At 37.2% G+C, this 20,578-nt stretch overlaps 1 protein-coding gene across 5 annotated transcripts in view; it reads left to right on the forward strand.

Moving 5' to 3' along the window:
- Positions 1 to 20,578, forward strand: part of SRBD1 (S1 RNA binding domain 1) — a 127,550-nt gene that overhangs the window by 98,227 nt on the left and 8,745 nt on the right. For 2 of the 5 annotated variants that reach the window (XM_083829100.1, XM_083829101.1), the window contains exons 18-20: positions 7,229 to 7,335; positions 9,936 to 10,112; positions 13,731 to 13,901. In XM_083829100.1, coding sequence (XP_083685226.1) covers positions 7,229 to 7,335; positions 9,936 to 10,112; positions 13,731 to 13,901 — 455 coding nt within the window. The remainder of the gene's footprint in view (positions 1 to 7,228; positions 7,336 to 9,935; positions 10,113 to 13,730; positions 13,902 to 20,578) is intronic. The other 3 variants (XM_083829102.1, XM_083829103.1, XM_083829104.1) reach the window with 3 other exon arrangements.

Consider the following 20,578-nt stretch of genomic DNA (forward strand, 5'->3'; position numbering starts at 1 on the left):
GACTAGAAAACTGTTGAATGTCATTGTTTGGTATATATGGTTGTGTTGTGTTTTTTTTCTAAAGAGGGAATGGATATATTAGTTTTAAAACTATTTTCTAAAGACAATGCTGATTCAAATACTATATTAATCACCAGGTATATCGGTTGCTAAGTGTATGTGTACGTACATTAACTTTGACAAAGCCAGTGAGTGTGAGAAGTTGCTTATATTAGAAATCAAGGTTGCAATACAGTAAGGATGTGCATCGACTGTACAAACCTTTCCTTTCAAGAAAATACTCTTAAATGAATTTGTATTTTTGCTGTAGTTTGTAATGTTGTGTATCACATTCCTTAATAGAGATGAGCTACCGTATGTTTCCAGTGGAACTGGCATGCTTCTGTTTGTTTATATAGACCTTTACCAAGCTCCTCACATCTCCTAGGGGTTCACTCTGCTCTTAGTGAGGCCAGTTGGAACTTTATATCCAGTCGTTGCTGTTCCTCACTCAGTATTGCAAAGGGATGGTCACTGGCTTCAGACTAAACAGAATGCCCACACATGACCAGACCCACCTGGTCTTCATGACTTCTGTCTTGCCACTCCAGAAAGGTACTATTCCTTCTCCCCCTAGCTATGTGTAATTTTTTTTTTCCCCTCTTATCCTTTGGCACTTTACAGGAAAAATCCTTGACTGAACTTGTTGCCTTTCAGGCATATGATCTATGAAACTCCATTTGTGAGGTTCTTTGCTTTACCTTTCTGTATTATTGCAGGGAATTCCCTATATCTGTAGAGCTTTAACATCCCCAGATCACAGCTTTGGACTGAAATTGAAACGTAGGTTTTCTGTCTAGAAGTCTGGGATATCAACTTTGCTGCATCTGTTAGATGCAAGCACAAGTGAACACAAGATGAATTCCAGTAACTTGCAAGTGACTCGAAGTGTTGATGCGATCAAGTGTGCATTTTTGTTTTCTTTTTCAGTGTCAGCTCTTCACAGACTTTGTTTTTGTTTTATCATTTTCTTTGAAAATATAAATCCATTCCTCTCTTGGGGTATTTCAGTAATAGTAATATGCTGTTAAAATAAACAGAATTCAGATTTTTGAAAACAAGAAATGAGTCTGAGTTAAGTACATAGGATAACAATATATCCTATAACAATGTAACATTTGGAGAAACCACAAACAATCTTCAAAAGAAATTCTTGAAGTTAGGTTCTTTTATCAAACATCAGAGGAATAAGCTTGTTTTCTTAGAGTCTAACTGAAAGGGATTTTCCAGAGGATGCTAGAGATTAAAACCCCAACCTGAACTTCCCAATATTTCCACCTGACATGTAAGGTGCACTTTCAGTTTTTTCCAATTCTGCCCATGAAAAGTACTCATCATTACTCTATTTTTGTTGCATTAGTCCTGCTGTACTTAAGGGCTTGACAAGGATGCATTTTTCTTTTGTGGGTTCACAAGCATTTGAAATGCAACTGATTGCATGCAGGCCACAGCACTAGCAGAGAACATTTTAAAAATTTAAAACAAAACAAGTTTCCATGGATTAGCTCTCCGTAAGATGATACAGTTCTGAACTTTGCTCAGGATGTGTTGTCCCACCTAATTTCTCATTCAGTAAATGTCATTCAGGCTGCAAGGTTATACCTCATTTTAAAGAAAGAAAGAACTTTTTCAAGGGCAGCGTTGGCTAGTCTCACATGCCAATATTAAAATTCATGGATATGGAAGTTAATGATAGGTACCAACAAAATAATGTTTTATGAGGTGTTAGACGTGTTTCAGAACTTAGAGAAAAATAAATTGCATTTACTCCTTTACTTCACTGAAGGCTGACTTTTGGATTCCAAGGACAAGTGAGGTATAATTTGATCAAAATGTCGATCGTGTTACACTGCTGTTACACCCAGCCTGAGTCCAGAAGCTGAAGCTTGCTGCACAGTCTTGAGAGCTCTTCCCCTCCCCGCTGCTTCATGGGCAGTGGCTTTAGGTCGTGGCTGTGCTGAGTCTGTAGCCTCTGCGGGGAGCTGCTCGTTCCTCTTCAGCTGTGCTGGAAGTGCAAGGTGGCTGCTTTGACTCCTGGGCAGTGTAAAGTAATAATGATGTGTGCACAGGTTTCTTTTAGAGAGACATATTTTCTGAAATTACAGTTTTATAGTGGTCTAGGAGAAGACTACCAAGTGATTTAGTTATGTGCATTGTTTTAGTGTTTGTCTGTTTGTTGTTGGTTTGTTTTTCGTTTGCTTGCTTGCTTTTAGGTTTCCAAAGGTAAAGAGCATAGAGCTGTAACTTCCTTGTAAAAGCTGCAGGTTCAGGCTGTTCGAGTCTAGCTCTAGTAGTCTGGCATTTTGAGAGTTTGGTCAGGGTACTGGTCCACCATCTACACTCGTGCAGTCTAAGTACAGCCTCCGGGCCACATGCAAACAGTGGTTCTTTGACTTCATAGATGTGTGGTGCTAATGACACGTATTTTTACAGTGACTATACTGCTAGAGGTCTCTCAGCTGAGAGGCTGTTTGAATTACTGTCTTCCTTTTGAGTACAACAGGTTTTTGAAAAATCACAGGCTTTCAATTACAGTTGTAGCACCATCTCAAGGAACGGGTTTTTAGCAGTGTTAATTATTTCCAGCAAGTGCTCGTAGTTCTTGAAACAAGCAAGACAATGATCCTTGCTGTCTGTTCATACCATATAAGCAGACATAGGCAGCTAAAATATTAGGAGGTATAATAATTGGGCAAATCTTCACTTGGTATTTCCTGAAAATACAAATACTAAAATATGGTCTTAGTGGCTGATACTTTGAAGGAAGGGTTACTTTCTGTAGTCCTCCTCCAAAACAAATAAACAAAAAAAGCAAACAAGTCTGAGAGAGTAACAGTAAAAGAAAGGTCCCAGTTTTGCACCTGGTATTCTGCAGTTTATTCCTTAGTTTTCCGTAAATTAGAGGTAATAATGCTTCTTATTTCTTGGAGACCATCATCCAAATTGAACTCCTTGAACAATTATAGTGGTACTTTCTGCTGCAGATCTACTATTCTAGTACTCAATAGTTTAATGGTAGTGATTTTTGAGAATCTTTTTAATAAACCTTACTGATTTATGCAAGTGTTCACAGTTAATAAATAAAAGGTTTTCTATCTAAAAGAAAAGACAATGTTGGGGGTCAGCTGGTGCAGTGATCTGCCACATTGGTATGTGGAGGGGTTGTTGGAGGATGTGCAGCATAAAAAAAAATCCTGCATAAATGCACTTTGGACATAGAGTTGCATATTTGGCTTGGTCTTTATTTTGTGCAGAATTAATTCTGATGAACTTAATGCAGCAATTGAGAGGGGTTGCTGCCTTTATTTGAAGCGATTGAGTAGCATGGAGTGTGTGCTTCTAGTAGCATCTTAATAATCTGATATCACCCCAGTGTATATAAATAGTACATAGAGGTATATAATATCAAACCTCTGATACTTGAGAAAGTAAGTAAAATTTTTGGAAGACCGGATAATGCACTGCACCTTGAAGCTTTCTTAAGAGTAGCCTGTTAGCAGTAGAAAATCTTGACCGTGATATTGAGATAGTATTGTTTTTAACTACTTTTAGAAAAATTTGTAACACTTTGCTGTGCTTTGTGTCAATGCAAAGAGGGTTTTGCAAATTTCTCCTTCTTAGCAAAAGAAATCTGTGCTGGATGGAAGCTGTCTCAGGAGGCAGATTTGTTGTCTGGAAGGTTCTCTAGCATTTGCAACTTGGCATCGTTCTCTAGCTTGAATATATTTTACCTCTATGAGGTATTGGTAGCTTGGGGATTGTTTAATAAGACAGCCATGGTGTCTTATGTTCGTCTTGATCTGTCACATTTACCCATTAGCTTTTTCTTTATTCATACCTTCACATAGGTGCTGAGATGTCCATTCCAAGTGGTACGTCTGTTATGTATTGAAGTAATAAAGAACTTGGGCATGTCTTCCTTTATTTTTGTTGTTCTTTGTTTTTCATTGGTTGGGTTTTATTTTTTTTATTTTTAATGGTGACTGTCGAGCACCAATAAAGTTAAAAGATGCAAATCATCTCTGAGAAACTTGAGTACTCCTCATTAGAAGCAGATGTTCTTGGTAAAAGAAGTAACAGTTGAATATATCTTTTTTCCAAATTGTGTATATTCTGTCATTTGAATTTTTCACGAACTATTGCATCCATAAACTTAAATCTCCAGATAAACATCACTTTCACTTCTGAAGCTGAGCTGTAAGCACTGATCTTCTTTCCGTTAGCAGTGCTATTTCAGGATACTTTGCTTTTGGTTGTAATATCCTTTCCCAGTTTTATTTGGGGTATAATTGGCTGAATTGCTTTGAGTTTGCTCTTACCAGAACTGGAAATGAAGCTCTTTGATGAATCGAGTCTCATACAAAGAACTACTAGACCTGTGTATTTGCTTTCCTTCTTTGCTATATCTTAATCTGTAAATCTTTGTAGAGATGATGGTGGATGTCTCAGATATGAATCACATGACTCTGTTTTTCCTTCTGATGGATGATCATCTTCTTAAGAGTGAGACTGAAAGCTAGGGAACCAGCAGTCCACCCTAATCTCTGTCACAGAAGTGCTTGCAAGAAAGCTGGGACTCTATCAGAGAGTGTTGTGATGGGACAAGGGGTAATGGCTTTAAACCAAAAGAGGGTAGGTTTAGATTAGATACACTAATCTGCCCCCTCTACTCTGCCCTCATGAGACACCATTCTGGAGCACTGCATCGAGGTCTGGGGCTCCCAGCACAAGAAGGGTGTGGACCTCTTAGAGCAGCTCCAGAGGAGGCCATGAAGATGATCAGAGGGTTGCAGCACCTCTCCTATGAAGAAATACTGAGAGCTGGGGATATTCAGTCTGAAGAAGGGAAGGCTCTGGGGTGATCTCATTGCGTCTTTTCAATATGTAAAGGGGCTTATGAAAAGACGGAGAGCAACTTTTTCTTCAGGCACATAATGATAGGACGGGGGGAATGGTTTTAAACTAAAAGAGCAGAGATTGAGATTAGATGTTAGGAGGAAGTTCTTCACTCAGAGGGTGGTGAGGCACTGGCACAGGCTGCCCAGAGAAGCTGTGGATGCCCCATCCCTGGAGGTGCTCAAGGCCAGGCTGGATGGGGCTTTGGGCAGCCTGGTCTGGTGGGAGGTGTCCCTGCCCATGGCAGGGGGGTGGAACTGGGTGGTCTTTAAGGTCCTTTCCAGCCCAAACCATTCTGTGATTCTGTGATTTTAGTGCAAGATGTTTTTAGAGGTGTCCAGGAACTGTGAATTTGTGAATCTGATTCCAAAGTGCCTTCGAGTCAGTGGGATTTCCCAGAAGCAGAAGGAGTTTTTAGTACTCTGGATTTTTTAGCACCTTTTGCCTTCCTCCATCATAAAGAGAAAGGAGGAAAAAAAAAAAGTTATTATATTTATCGTATAAAATTTTTTACTTTGCAGTTCTTTATGGAAAATCCAAGCCAGTATTTGGTAGCTATACTTTCCAAAAAAAAAAAAAAAAAAAGAAAATTTGGGTGCTTTTGAACTATTTTAGTATTTTATTCTGGTACTCATGTATTACTCTGTGTTATATAAATACATCTCTGTGTTTGTGTGACCTGGAATCCTCTAGTTCTAGTACGTACCCAGCTGATGACAGAAGGAGGGTATATATAGAACATGCTTACTGAGAGAAGCTGTATCTTCAGTAAAACAGAAATATAGAGACATAAACAAGAGGTATTTCTGTTTGTTTGTTTTCTTTTTAGGATGTTTTCTTGTTTATCTCTTTATTCAGAAAAGAAGCTGTGGTATACTAGTAATACCTTACTAAGTACAAACTGGCGTTTGGTCTGCAAAGCATACTGTTAAGCTTTGCGTTTGTGCATCTGAGAGAGTGTAAATGGAAGTACTTATGCATATACAGGGCTTTTTGCATGGAACTTTATATAGGGAAGAGTAATACTGGTGAAATTTTCGCTTGCTGTTTATTTATGTAACTTTTTTATATATGTCATGATGAAAATTTATCACAATCAGCATTAACTGAAATGAAGGGGCTAAAAAAAATACATTGGCCTGAGTTTTAGGATTGTTTTGAGTATTAATCACTCACTCTTTAATTAGCTACCAATATTAGTAGATGGAGGTTGACATGTTAAATTTAATTGTGAAAACTTGAAAAGATCTAAATGTCTTTAGAAGATTAAACAAAGTAGTGGATGAAGTGTTTGGTGCCTTGGCTCAAATCCAACTTGGTGTCCTAAATGAGTGCATCACAAAACCACAACAGATCAACCCAGATTTACATGAGTGACATATAAGAGCCCTGAAGCTAAGCCAACATAGTGATTGAATTAGCTCCTGCATTTAGAGAGGCTTCTCCCTCCAGGTCAGACTTCTGAGCACTGATGGGCTTGTGTGGGGAACTAAAAGTTATAGATTGAAGTATGCCTGTGCTGTGAAGGGAAAGAAATCTTAGAGCTTCAGAACTTTCATCTTTGACAAGTGTGACTGATTTTCTTTTAGGGGAAAAAAGTGGAAATGCTATGAACAATAATGGAAAAAATGGAAGATTTTCCATTAGTGGTGCTTCGGTCAAGGACCTGCCAATCTTCCTAGAAATCTGTTCAAAATCTGAAACATTTCATTGCTGCAGGGTTGATATATACCTTATGTATTGTCCACCCTCATACAATATCTGGTTTGTTCTTTTAGTAAATAATAACTGTACTGTAGAATGATACTTAGAAACAGGACAATCTGCAAACTGTGCAGGTGCAAAAGTACAGCATTTGTGATCTTTAAATACCTTATTTTGAAAATATGATCTTATTTTTAATAACTCAGACTGAGTTTATACTTACATAACTATCAGATTAAAGTAAAGAGAGTGGATGAACAGAAGCATTACTCCTTTTAAACAAGCATTATGCATTTAGTGTAGTTTTGGTTTTTACATGATTCAGGGAAATAGCTATTAAACGAGAAAGAAAACAATCTGATGTGAAGAGTGACTTAATTCTAGGGATTTGTAGTCTGACAAAGGTGTGGCAAAAAGATATCGAAGACCTTTTAAAAATACATTCTACAACTTGGTTTTAACAAGTACCCTCACATAAAATATTGATAAATTCCAGCAAGTATTTTATTAATGTTACTATTGTTTAAAGTTCTTACTTACGTATTCTTCAATATTTCAGTAACCCGATATCTCCATTTTTGTTGTTCAGCATGATGTATCGCAGACTTTGCTCAAAGCAACTCTGGACAGTGTGGTTGAAGAGTGTGTCAGCTTTGTAGGAGTTGATATTAACATCTGCTCAGAAATACTATTAAGGTGAGTCAAACTTTTTCCTATTCCAGTAATTACATGGCTCTGGATCACAGAGTCTCTGTTTAGTCTGCCATCTGACTCAAACTCAGCTGGAGCAAATGGCTCTTGTGTTAAACTCCCAATTACATGAAAATGGCACATTAAAACAGTATTTCATTGGATCTTTAGGAGTCAGTTTTTAAGGTGTGATTAGCGTGTGATTCTCCCACATATAATTATTCTTTAGAGGAAAACAGATTTAAAAATGTTGAACCAATAATGCAATTTAGAAAAACTTTGATATAATCAATTTGTATTTTTGCACTAAGAAAGTGATTTTCAAATGTATTTTCTGTCTCTTAGAAGTTGTTTATATAGGTACTACTAAGTGGAGCAGGCTGTAGAAGTCTGTTGAGGAAAGGAGAAAGGAAGGAGTTAAGGGAAAGTTTTTGAAAAGTACATCCTTTTTGTTATATCTGAACATTTTAAAAGTAATTGTTCCATATTTACTTGGAAAAATGTCCTGGTTTTTATTTCTCTTAGTTAGAAATCAATCTCAGTCTCAGATGTGTACCATTCAGAATCATTTAGCTGAACAGCCTCTCGGAAGAGCAAAGTCTTGCTGTCATCCTCTCTAGTAGGAGGGGAAGAAAAAGCGTGTCCATAATATTGGCAGTGACAATTGTGTTAGGTATAAAAGTTGAGAAAAATATATTCTTGCTAGCTCTGTTTTTAATTTTTTTTATTTTTCTAAGCCCTTATTTTCTTTCCTGAAAATGTTGTCTTCCCGTATTTTTAAGGGGCTTTCCCATTTCTGTTATTTTTTTGTTGCTTTTCCACTTTCTCTTCCATATTTGTGTTGTGTGTGTGTCTAAGTCTTAGTCTGGGTCTTGCCTTCTGTCTTCCCTTTCAGATTTAGATAAGTTATTAGTAAGAAAGAAAGCAATGCCTATTGGTGAATGAGGCTGAGAAGCTTTCATTCCATAACTAAAAACCTGCTTTAACAAGTGTAACGTATAAGCACTGTCAGAAGAGTACGTCCATGTTGTGCAGTTCAGCCGAGGGCATTGTGCTCGGGTGCTGTGTTGTCTCTACAGGACTGCCTGAGCGTGTGGAGTGACACTGTCCAGTCATGGCAGTAGGCGGTAACCATGTTGGCTAACTACTTTGGACTAATTAGCCTTGCTTCTGACGGTCATGTGCATGTGCTACTTTAAGTTCTGGATCTAACCTGATTCTTAATAGTTCAACTCTGCTGTTCTGTGTAGATGTGCTCTAAATTTCCCTTGGATGTACAGTTAATGAAATTGTCACTCTTGCTAGAAGTGCAAGGTGCAGGCCTTTCTGGTCATACTTTCTGATGCATTAAATACCCTTGTTGCAATATATGACACTTGAAAAGGATGACAACATTACAGCACCTGCAATATTGCTGAGTATCTTCAAAGACTTAACATCATCAGTGGAAAATTCAGTGAACTGTCACACTCCTTTGTCAGTGTAAATAAACCAGATATTTTTAATGTTTTTAAGAAAATTTTGGAGAAAATTCCACACTTAATGATTAATATTTTTCTATATGGTTTAAGATGTGTCTCCATTTTAATTCTGAGATTTCACCAACTTTGGGTTATTTTTAAACTTCTGCTTGAGGATGAGAATAATGGAAAGGTTTTTTTTATTCTCATTCCTGATTTCAGCTATTCCTGCCAGGTTTGTTTTTTCTAGAATCAGTGCCATTCCACAAGCAGGTCTTTGCTGCCATGGACTTAAAGCAAAAGCACCTGATATTTAGAGCCATATGGGCAACATTTCCTTCTCTAGTGCCAGGAGTAACTGTCCGCCACAGCACTTTTCCCTCTTTCTGTGATTATCGTACTCCATGTGAGTACAACTTTGGGTATATGTACGTACAGAAAACATGCAGCAAACCCACTGCTTCCTGAAGGAGCTTGGCTTACTGCAATTGCACTCCACAGGTAAGTTCTTTGCCAGATTTAAGTTGCCCTCGGAACAACTCATGCAGCCTGTTCCCAGCTGCTCTTTTATCTCAAGAGCAGCTGAGAGAAAAGGAACAAGCTGTGTGAATCTGTTAAATCATGTGAGGAAGGCAAGCTGCTCCCAGTCACCCTCCTTCTGGATAGCAGACATCAGCCCTTCATGTTGGGGCAAGGTGTTGCAGTATCACTGGAAGACAATAGCTGAGAGGGGGCTGTTCACACAGGAACAATTTATCTGTCCTGAACCCTCCTCCCACGTCGTTTCCTGAAGAGGGCAGCTGGGGGCAGGCCATAAGACATGACAAATTGAATTGGTATTACAGAAATAGCCCACAGATCATAAATTACATGTCCTTGGCTTACTAGTTAGGTATGTGCAGAAGTGTATTGCTGTACCAAGTTTTGTTGACTTGAGAGGATTCCTTCCGCAGAATTCACAGAAAGGATCTTTTTCAGACTATGGCTTTGCTCTGGGAGTTTATTTGCAAAATTCCTAGCTGTGTTTAATTTTTGTAGGTTTTGTAAACCAGCTTGTCTACAGTAATGCATGTACTTGTAATGGATAGGACTTGTATTAATGACTGTTCAATGGTAATAAATGTATTTTGTAAACTTTGCTGTCAGACACATTGCAGGACTGAATGCTAACAGAGCTAGAAATATAATTGAATGGCGAGAGAAGAATGGACCATTTATAAATCGAGAACAGCTCAAGGAAGTTAAGGGTCTGGGCCCTAAAACTTTCCAACAGTGTGCTGGCTTCATCAGATTCAATCAAGAATATATAAAGACTTTCTGCAGGTAATAATGATGTTAGATGTCTTGACAAAGTTACCTAAAACAGTACGAGAAGTCTTTGCTTTCTCTTTTGTATTCAGGTTTGAGAGGAATCCTAAGCCTTTGCCCTCTGAAAGAAAATATCTTAACAAATGAAGTATTTTAAGTCAGTGGTTGAACACAGCTCTTCTACTGCATCATCATGGTTTATTAGCCTAAGTAATGGTTTCTATAGGTATGCAAGTTTAGTCACAAATTCTGCAATTGAATCAATAGAAGCAATTTGACATGTGACAGTGTCATTATCCATGAGATATTAAAACATGACAGACTTGTGCTTCGTGTAATTTAGAGATTGTTAAATCTGTTTTAGTGTGGTGAAGATTGATACTCTGCAGAAGGCATTGGTAGTAAACTAGAAAAGATTTTCTGAGAGTTTCAGTTCCGTTACCTGGAGAGAGAGAGTTAAATAGGCTGTCTGGTGTAAGCTCTGTCTGTGTTATACTTTTGTACCTAGCAAGCATAATGTGACTTCCTGCCTTCTCAAATATGTAAGAAGCCTCTTCTCACCTCCAGTTGTCAACACTTGGTCATCCTTTTCCCTGCCATTTCATTTCCTGTTTCTCTACCTTTCTTTTCCTCTTGCAACCATTCATTCTGCTTCTTCTCTGCACCTGAAATACTTCCTCTCCATAACTGAAAGTGCCCTTTGTAGGGCAATGTCTCTTCTATCATTCCCATTTGTCTTTCCAGTATAAAAAACTAGGAAAAGGCACAGTGGTAGCGCCATCCCCACCCTTTTGCTGCTGACTCCTCTTAAAAAAAAAAAAAAAAAAAATTCCTGGGAAGCACATGCTATTTTTTAGCCAACGCAATGCTCAGAAGCAATACTGTATTCCCAGTTGCTGCTGGCCAAACAGCACATGCGTAACTTCCAGGCAGGAGGTAGGCACATTAGGACTGGCATACTGCCCGGGTGGAAGGGATACAGATCGGTTGCCCATCTGGCAGGGAGGCATGTGCTGCAGGCCAAACAGCGCACGCTGCAATCACCAGAAGGCCAAAGAAATAGCTTTCAAGGCTGTAGATGATTGATAGGTCTTACATTGTACAGATCTGTTCTAGTGAATGCTGCAGTACAAACAGGGGAGGGGAAGGCTGGTGCCATGTTTTTTTTCCAGAAGTTCACTGGTGAAGTGTTTAAGAACTTCATACCTTTTTTTTTTTTTTTCCAGAAATTCAGCGGTGAAATGTTTAGCAACGCATTTTTTTCCCCTTTCTGGAGCACACTTCTGATGTTAGTCAGATTCCATAAAACTTGAGAACACTGTATAACCTGAAAAATCTGCTATAATTTTGAGTTTGATGCCAAAATAAAGCTCTAAAAGCATTGCCTCCACAACAGTTCTTGTGGGCCTGGGAGGCAAGACTAAAACTTTGTGAAATGGACTTTGGGAAGGTTTTATTTTTGTCCTCTCTAATCATGTTGATGGAGTGTTGTGTGAATTAGTTTTTGTTCTTTGTACTTACAAGTTAATGAATAATCAATGGTTATTTAAAATATTGATGTTGCTAGAGAAAGTTATGCTGCAATTCTGCCTACATTCCATGTAGAGGTAGAGCCTGAAATGTGAGTGCTAGTTTGGAGTCCTCCAGTGCGTTCTGCTTTGTTCTGCGAAAGCAGAAAGCATTTGTGATTTAAGAAACAAACCAAACAAAAACAGATGAGTGAACGGAACCTTTTTGAAGAGGAGTCATTTGATGCCTTTAGTATCGTGAGCATTTTTATTTATTTTTTTAACTTGAGGGAAATTTTAGAAGCGTAACAGTTGTGCATATGTTACACCCACAAGCTGGTCTTCTTTCCTGTCTTTTGTTGTGTCATTGTTGTTCATGTACAGTCCTTCTGCCATTGCAGGCAATCTGTCCATGGATTTTGGAACCTTTGTTATCCAGACAGTTAAAGAAGAAAAGCCCACCCCAAATGCTAATTGTACCTAACAGACTAGAAGTCAGTATTGTATTCTATTTTAAGGAAGGCTGTATTAAGATACTTTCACAAAACCAGAATAGAATAGTTCAGCTGGGAGGGACCTTCAGAGATCATCAGGTCCAACTGCCTGATGCTGTTGCATGTTGATGCATGTTGATGCCACTCCAGAGCTGACCAAAAGTTAAAGCATGTTATTAAGCATGGCATTAACCAAATGCCTCTTGAACACTGACAGGTGTGGGGCCTCAACCACCTCACTAGGAAGTCTGTTCTAGTTTTTGACCCGCTTCATGGTTAAGAAATTGTTCCTCATGTCCAGTCTGAACCTGCCCTGGCCCAGCTTTGTGCCGGTCCCACACATCCTGTCATTGGAGCAACCGGCACCACCATCTCTGCTTCCCTGGCTCAGGAAGTTTTAGAGAGCAATGAGGTCTTTCGATAATCTTTTCACCAGACTGGACAGCCCGAGCGTCCTCTGCCTCTCCTCATAGGACATGCCTTCCAGCCCTTTTACCAGCTTTGTTGACGCTTTCCAAGTATCTTAACATCCTTCCTACATTTTGGTGTCCAGAACTGCGCACAGTATTCAGAGTGAGGCCACACCAATACTAAATACAACAGGAGAATCACCTCTTTTGACCAGCTGGCTATACTGTTGTTAATGTACCCCAAAATACCAAAATTTGCCCTCTTGGCTGCCAGGGCACACTGCTGGCTCCTGTTGAGCCTCCTGTTGACCAGCACCCTCAGGTCCCCTTCTGCAGATCTGCTCTCCAGCCACTTGTCTCCTCGTCTGTACTTGTGACAGGCATTCCTCCAACCCAGGTGCAGAACATAGTATATACCTTTCTGGTAATATTTTTTAAATACTGAAATACTGCTAGGTTTGACCTTTTAGATTCTTACTGTTCCAAGCAAATCTCAGTTTGAATTCTTTTGATTTGAAATTTTTCATATTTAGACCTGGCCCATGTTTGAGCAGACTTTCTCAGAAATGTAAGTTTAGAAAGTGAAGTAATATGGTCTAAGGACTTGTGCTGCTTAAACATTGAAACTTACTTTGTTCTGCAATTTGCTTACCTAAAGACAATATGAATAGGAAATTTCGTTATATTTTTTTCAAATTGTATTTGTCTCTTTTAAATGACAAAGCCTAAGTGCTGAAAGTTAATTATGAAAGTATCGTCGCATCAAGTAGGTAAACAGAATTGTCCCTATTTGACAGGCAGAAGATACCATCCAGATTGCAAACGAAACAGTAGATTGTGTAGCGAGGCATTTTACACTGTCAGCACTTTCATTTTCAGGAAGTGCTTTGCTTTAACACTACAAATCATGTAGTTTGCTTCATTTGTTACTTCCTTTGTAATCTTGGCATCCCAAAGAAATTTTGATGAAGCACAGAATCTAATATTTACTTCTATTTTAAATGAATTTATGCATACATCAATATGATAGATTTTCATGCTATAGTTAAGATTAAGATAAGATTCACCCACAGTTACCATTTAAGTTTTTTTTTTTTTTTTTTTTTACTTTTCATTGAGATTGAGCATCGTATAAAAGTTTGATTGTGTTTTTCATGTGTGGGCACTGTGTTGGGATCTTGTTCAGTTAGAATGACACGTCCATCTTTTGATTTCTGACAGTAGTAAGAAAACTCAACTTGGAAGTCATGCACTTTTGACTAAAGCAGGTGCACAAGCCACCAGTGAAAAACAAGCTAAAAAGAAGAGCAAACCAACACCAAGTTCCTCACAGCAGCCCAATCCTTTGGACCAAACTTGTATCCATCCAGAGTCTTACAACATTGCAATGAGGTAAGCAGTGGGAAAGTTTTTGAATCGTCAATTTAAAAAACGAAGGTACTGATTTTTCTGATAACAGCCTCCTCAGACTTTTGAGGCAGGAACATATATATTAAACTGATGCTTTTTCCTCTTTCTCAAGAAAGTGCCATGCTTCACTGGTGAAGGATTTCAGATTGATGAATTTTGCCTCTTATGTGCATGCAGGTTTTTAGAGTTTAGCGTTTTTCTTTGCTTTTTAGTTTTCACGTTTTTCAGTATGAGAGTTGGTATTTTTCTAAAATTTGCCAAACTTTTGTCCCCTTTCTGACTTTGTATCACTGTTTGCCCCCTATTTGAGGACACTTTTCTCAATTTGCTTCTGTTTGGCAACACTTTTTGTGCCACACATTACACTGTTTGGACTTTTGGTTCACAAAGTGTGGAGACAAATCATCTGTTCCAGCAGTGACTGAAAACTTGATTTTTGTCTTCAGCCTTGCCCCCATATGTTAAGTAAAGGATTTCTGAGGCATTCTTCTGCCATGTAACGTTTTTTCAGGTAGGAATACTTCCCCTTTTTGTGCATGCATTTATATTTCCCCAGCAAAACTATTGACTTTCTACATTTCCCTTCGGCAAATGCTTCTACAACTGGGTGTGAGCATTTCATTGTTAAATTTTACATGGATACTGGAAAATGCTGTCTGGTGTCTTTGAATACCCAGGTAGTGAGATACTCTGTTGAATTTGGTGAAACTGAAAGCACTTAAGTTTTTGAGGCCAACAGCAAAGCAGTACATGCATCAAGTTTGTTAGTAAGAAGTATAATTTCAGAGAAACTATGTAGATTGATTTAAAACACTGTAATAGAGTGTATTAGCTCATGGTAATTTCTGTGCAAATTAACAGAAAATGTCTAATTCACCTTGTGATTATTGATTGTGCTTTATATGCTATTTTGCCCAATACCTTAATTAAAAAATAATTTAATTTGTTCTTACAAATAATGTAATTGAAGTGCTGTACAAATTTTCAGTTAGTGGTAGTTTAATATCTCTGCATCATTTAAAACTGCTTTTATTTTGTTGCTTGTATATGGCATGTGCCAAACAAACTTCCTGCTCAGTGAATTTTGACCACCAAGATTTGTTATGCATGTGTGTTTGTGCACACAAGTGCATGGACATATTTGTGCATATCTCATTATTATGAGGCTTTAAAATTAAATTCTGATGTTGCAAGATCTAATTAAGATGTCTATGTTAAGTTCCCAATTATATGAATGCTAAGGTAGTTTTAGTATATGACCTTTGGCTAAAAGAAGAGAATTCTTTGTGTGTAAGTCACAAAAAAAGTAATTAGGAACCCATGTTTGCCTCTCTTTAGAGGGGTTCTGCAGCTGGTGAATGCTAGTGGAAGATGTGATCTTTTCTGTCATCAGCCCTGGTTGAAATTAGGCTCGGCCTGTCCTCTTGAGAAAACATTATTTCCTACCATAAACCAGGACATATTTGTTTTTGTAAGTGCTTTGCAGTGAACAGGTTCCTTTTTTTACGGCATGCTGGAGATAATTTTGTCAGGAGTTAGATGCTTTAGGGTTCTTATCATCTCAGAATATTATTCCTGGAGAAACATAGTTGTGCTTCCTGTCTATAACAAAACAATCCTTAAGCCTCAAAGAAAGATGCTGAGTTTCTGAATTCATGAAGCTTGTGTTTCTTATCTAAAAAAATTTATAGACCTTGCATTTTTAGGACATCTTCCTTGCACTGTTAGCTCTCCAGTGGAGATAATTGCATATAGAACTTGCAGTGTATAGGTGCACATTGTTTCCTTCTGTTGGGCACAGACTATACTTTTGTTTCCATCTTCTCTATGCCACATTTCCTCCTTCCTTGGGCCACATTCTAAGGCCAGTATGAAATTGCCCACTAGTGTCCCTACTCTTTGTGCAGTGTATAAAGGAGACACTTTGGTTTCTCCTTTTCTTCAGCCTTTCCACTTTTTTTTCTTAGGCATCACTATTTCATACTAGTTCTTTGCCTCATGCATAGCTGAAAAAAAAAAAAAGAAAAATAATTTAAAAAAATCAACCAAGATCCTGATATCAGTGATTCTACATTTGTTAAGTGACACAAAGGATCAGAAAGCTTGGTCAGCCCTACTGTAGATTGTTCAGAGTTACTGTAAATAAATGAAGCATTAACGTTGATTTTCCATATTGAATTTCATTCAATTTAAATATCAAGTAATCAGGATTTGGTTTGTATCCCATTTGGCTTTCCAGCTCTAGTACAATAATATAATCAGTACAAGTGTTCATAGTGTTACCAGCTTCACTTAAAGGTTGATTGACGTGGAAAGACTGGTTCAGGGAGCAGAGAAGTTTAGCCAGTCAGTGGTAGAATACTGTAGCATTTTATCTGCATATAATGTCATCACAAAGGTTGATCAGAAAATAAAGAATTGTGAGCACAGGTTACTTTATATGTGAAGTAGTGAGTAGTAGTATTGCTGCGCAGGGTAGTTAGGTGTTCACATACAACTGAAAATCTGAAGACAATTTTAACAGGTAGAATATAATTGTATGACTTTGAATTTTGCTGGGAACCCAGAATTAGCACCATTTATTTTTTTAAAGCAAAACAAAAACTTTAATGTGCACAAGTTTTACAAATCAACTAAAAGACAGTTGTTGGAGTCAGAATTATGCATGACTCAGAGAGGAGGCTGCCACCTATTGCACTGCCAACACTGCTTAGAGATACCTTGGAGTTTCTTAAAATGTGCTCACAGTCAAACTCATTGGGCTTTGGGAGTTTCAAAGACATTAGAAAAGTATAATGTGGCTACAGACCAATGCTATGTTTCATGTCATTTATTTGCCTAGTGCAATTACTTGAAAGTAAGTTTCCAGCTGTGCCATTCATTGTCTGTTCTTTGATTCCCACCAAGCACTTTCCCTTCCCAGACTGATTTTTTCAGGTGAAATATTTAAATCAAAGTGCATGTTGTAGGTATCGTGGCATAAAGTTTCTTTATGCAAAAGAATGTCAGTTGGTATTAAAGTAAATAAATAAATGTTATCAGTTTTTTTATATTTTTGGAACACTTTAAATAATAAGCATAGCATCTGTCCCTGTAACAGAATCGGCCTTTTCTGTTTCCTTTGGACTTTCTCTGTTATCTTACTTACATTTATCTACCTTATATTTATCTATCTTATAGTTTTAAAAAAATAAGTCTCAAGGTGCTTTTTATCAAGGTACTCTATGTTCAACAGTATTTTTCTTGCAATCAAAAGATGTTTTCCTTGAAAGTTCATTAAATATGAAGGTGATAACTTGGAGTAGCTTGATACCACAAAATGGTGCAGAGAAGGTGGCGGGGGGAAACAGTCCTAATGTTTTTTCCTTCCAAAGAGCTGTTTGAAGAAGAACGAAAAGGGGGGGCGGAAACAAAACAGATGTGCAGTAAACTGGCAAAAACCAAAATGTGTAATATGAAAAATTGGCAGTTGTGACATAAGGTCTAAATATAAACCAGATATAATCCCATCAAGCAACTAATGGTTTAATTTAGTAATGATTATATATTTTAAAAGCTGTTTTTTTTTAAAAAAAAAAAAAAAGCTTATAAGCCTTACTGAAATCAACCAGCTTCTGAAGGACTTTTTAAGATGTTAGTACTAAACTAACTCTGCTATGGTTTAAAACCCTTGATAGTTTTTATAATTTAAATTTAATGTGCATGAGAACCATTGGAACTGTTAGAAGTGGGTTAGAATCAGAACTTAATACATATATTTTTAAACAAAATACATTTTAAGTTAGCTCTGCTTCTTTGCTGCTTTCAAAGTATCACTTTCTTCTTTCTCACTGTTTACACAACTTTGTCAGTCACAGTGTCACACTCACAGGTGGATCTATGCTGACAGAAGGCAGAACTGTTACGATGAATAAGATGATCAGATTAGATTCAAGGCATCAAAATACAGCATTGCATATCTCTTACCACAGAAATCAAAATGGATGGAATAAATGTTGCATAAAAGCTTCCTCATGCCATGTCTACCACATCTTGCCATGAGAAAAGGCTTTCATGAAAATTTTATTGGATTAAAAGTTTTCATGGGAAATTATATTTATTTTTAAACAAAATGAGCCAGTGATTTTTATCCACTGCTTCTATCCAAATTACCCAAAGGCAGTAGTCCACATTACAGATTTATGACACACAAAATTATCAGTTTTTAAAACAATGTTTTTGAGGGATAGAAGTTCACCAAAATTTCAAACCACTAATTTTCTTTTTTTTTCTGAAGTATTTTGTAGCTTGAAAGGCCAAGCCGTTTTAAAAAAATTGGTTAAAAGAATTGCTCCCAAGTGGTAACTTTGGTTGCCAAGCTTTAGGCTGGAGTCAATTTTTATGGCTGAATTAGAAACCCCTGAAAAATAGATTTTTTTAGAATGGAAACACTGATGTAATCTTTACTACAGTGGCACAAATGGTGCTGGTATGATTGATTTATGGCATTTAGACGTCTTAACTTAAAATCTGTACAATTTCTGTAAAATAATTGGAAAACATCCTACTGGTGATTTAACACGCTGCAGATGACCAAAACAGTTTTTGTTATGGTTTCCACACTGTCAAAGCTTGGCTTTGTCATGTGCAGTGATCAAGCTTACAAACACCTTTAACTATTATGAATCATAATTTCCTAAATCTTAAAGAAAAAAAAAGTCTCTTAAAGTACTTTGTAGGCAGCATATTTTCCTGCAAAGCTGTGTTTTAAGTTTCTGAGAAGTCTATATGTGAAAACCATTTTATAGTGGCAGAATCTTCTACATACAATTAACACAACATGTAGAGCGTATCCAGTTTCTTGGTACATATTGTAAAAGAACTGCTAAGAAAACCAAGGAAACATTTAGGAAGTCCCAAGAAGTTACAACCAGGTTATGCTTATAAACCAAAATGCTGGGGAAAAAAAAAGAAAGGCAATGTTATTCCTTTGTTGTGTCAGTCTGCTGGGTGCAGTTGGTTTCATATGACTGAATCTTAACATTTACTGATTTTATTTAAATCTCATAAAATACTCTTTGCTTAAAGATTGGCAATCTGAATGTGTATTTGCGGCTCACATATCGAAGCATCTGGCGGACAGGTTGTATTTCAGTCAAGTCTGACTTAGAAATACTTTACCACTATTTGTAACGGGTCTAAAGTTGTGATTTAGCATAACACAGGTGGGAGTCTTCCCTGGCTAATCACCATTTTAGAACCTTGCCAGGTAGGAGAGGTTACTGCTTGCTGCAGGTGGTTCTGCCGTAAGAGTAGTTTTTGACAGGACATTGTCTCACCCTTAGTTGTGTATTGATACTGCTTCTTGACCAAAAGGTCTTCAAAATCCCAAGAATATTCAGCAAAGCATTGTTCATGTGCCTATTCATCACCAAAATAAAACATTTAGAGTTAAATGCTTTGCTGAAATGAGCATCGTAGTGATAATGCCTTGTATTTCATTGTATTTTATTGTATTATTCATTGTATTTGCATTGGATTGATCAATTTTCAAACATTTCTAGTGTTTCTGCCACTCTAGTATGCAGGTGGATTCAGCACCTGCTCTGTTGAAAACTTGACCAAGTAGCTGCACTTGCTAGCTATGAAGGCAAGTACTGACACTTAGGGAAACGCAAAAGGAAAACTATTGCTAGGGAGAAAACAACAAAGAGAAAGCTCTTCCTTTTTTCCCCATTATGCAATGGCATGCATGGCCTTTGACAGCATTTCCAGCTCACTGGCTTGCTTCAGTCCAGGTCCCATTTCATCAGTGAGCAACTGAGGCAATTCCTAAGAACAGAAATTGAGGATGGAATAGATTAGTTACTTGATCCGGTCTATGAGGAATGGAAACAAACTTTCATTTTCCATTTAATAATGCACTAAATGTGAATATTTTTACAGAGGATGGAAGTTTTTGCTTTGATAGGATGCCTTTCCTTAATTTCACTTCAAAATCATCAAGCATCTTTTGTCCACTTCAATTAGACTGTACTTGGTGCACATGGTGTGTATATTAAAGCTATCTAATGTACAAAACAATATGTGTTTTTTAGTAAAGTCTTTAGTTCCTTTTAAGAAAACCTGAAAAACGTTAAGCTCAGTAACTTATTGAATCCTTATAACTATTTCCAATAGGAAACAGCTAACCCTAATTCAGAACACTTGTAGATTTAAGGCCATTAAGCCCAATAAATTATAGTTCATATTTATCACTTTGGAACTCCAGCTCATTTGCAGGTCTGACTATTAACTTAGTAGGTGGATTTTTAGAAGACGTATTTTTTTAGTTATCTTTTAATAAATAAAAGCAAAAGAGACTTTTATTGCTAATTGACATTATAAGATGTAAAATAAACAGGTAACAAGAATGATTAGAAGAACTAGGAAATGACAAAGAGTTGTCCTCCAGTTATGCTATAAATACTGGATACAGAAATACCAGACTAGAATTGTCCTCTAGTTATGCTGTAAGTACATAAATCAAGTGATATTTTTTCCTTTGTTGAATTTTTTGTAATTAAAATAACTGGCTACTGTTTGGATTTAAAAAAACTAATTATGAAGAAAAAAATATAATTTTCTAATGGAATAGTCTCATTTAACTAGTACTGATTCTTTGTGGATAACTGATGGTG

Source organism: Anser anser (assembly GCF_964211835.1).
Source record: "Anser anser genome assembly, chromosome: 3".
Lineage (NCBI taxonomy): Eukaryota > Metazoa > Chordata > Aves > Anseriformes > Anatidae > Anser > Anser anser.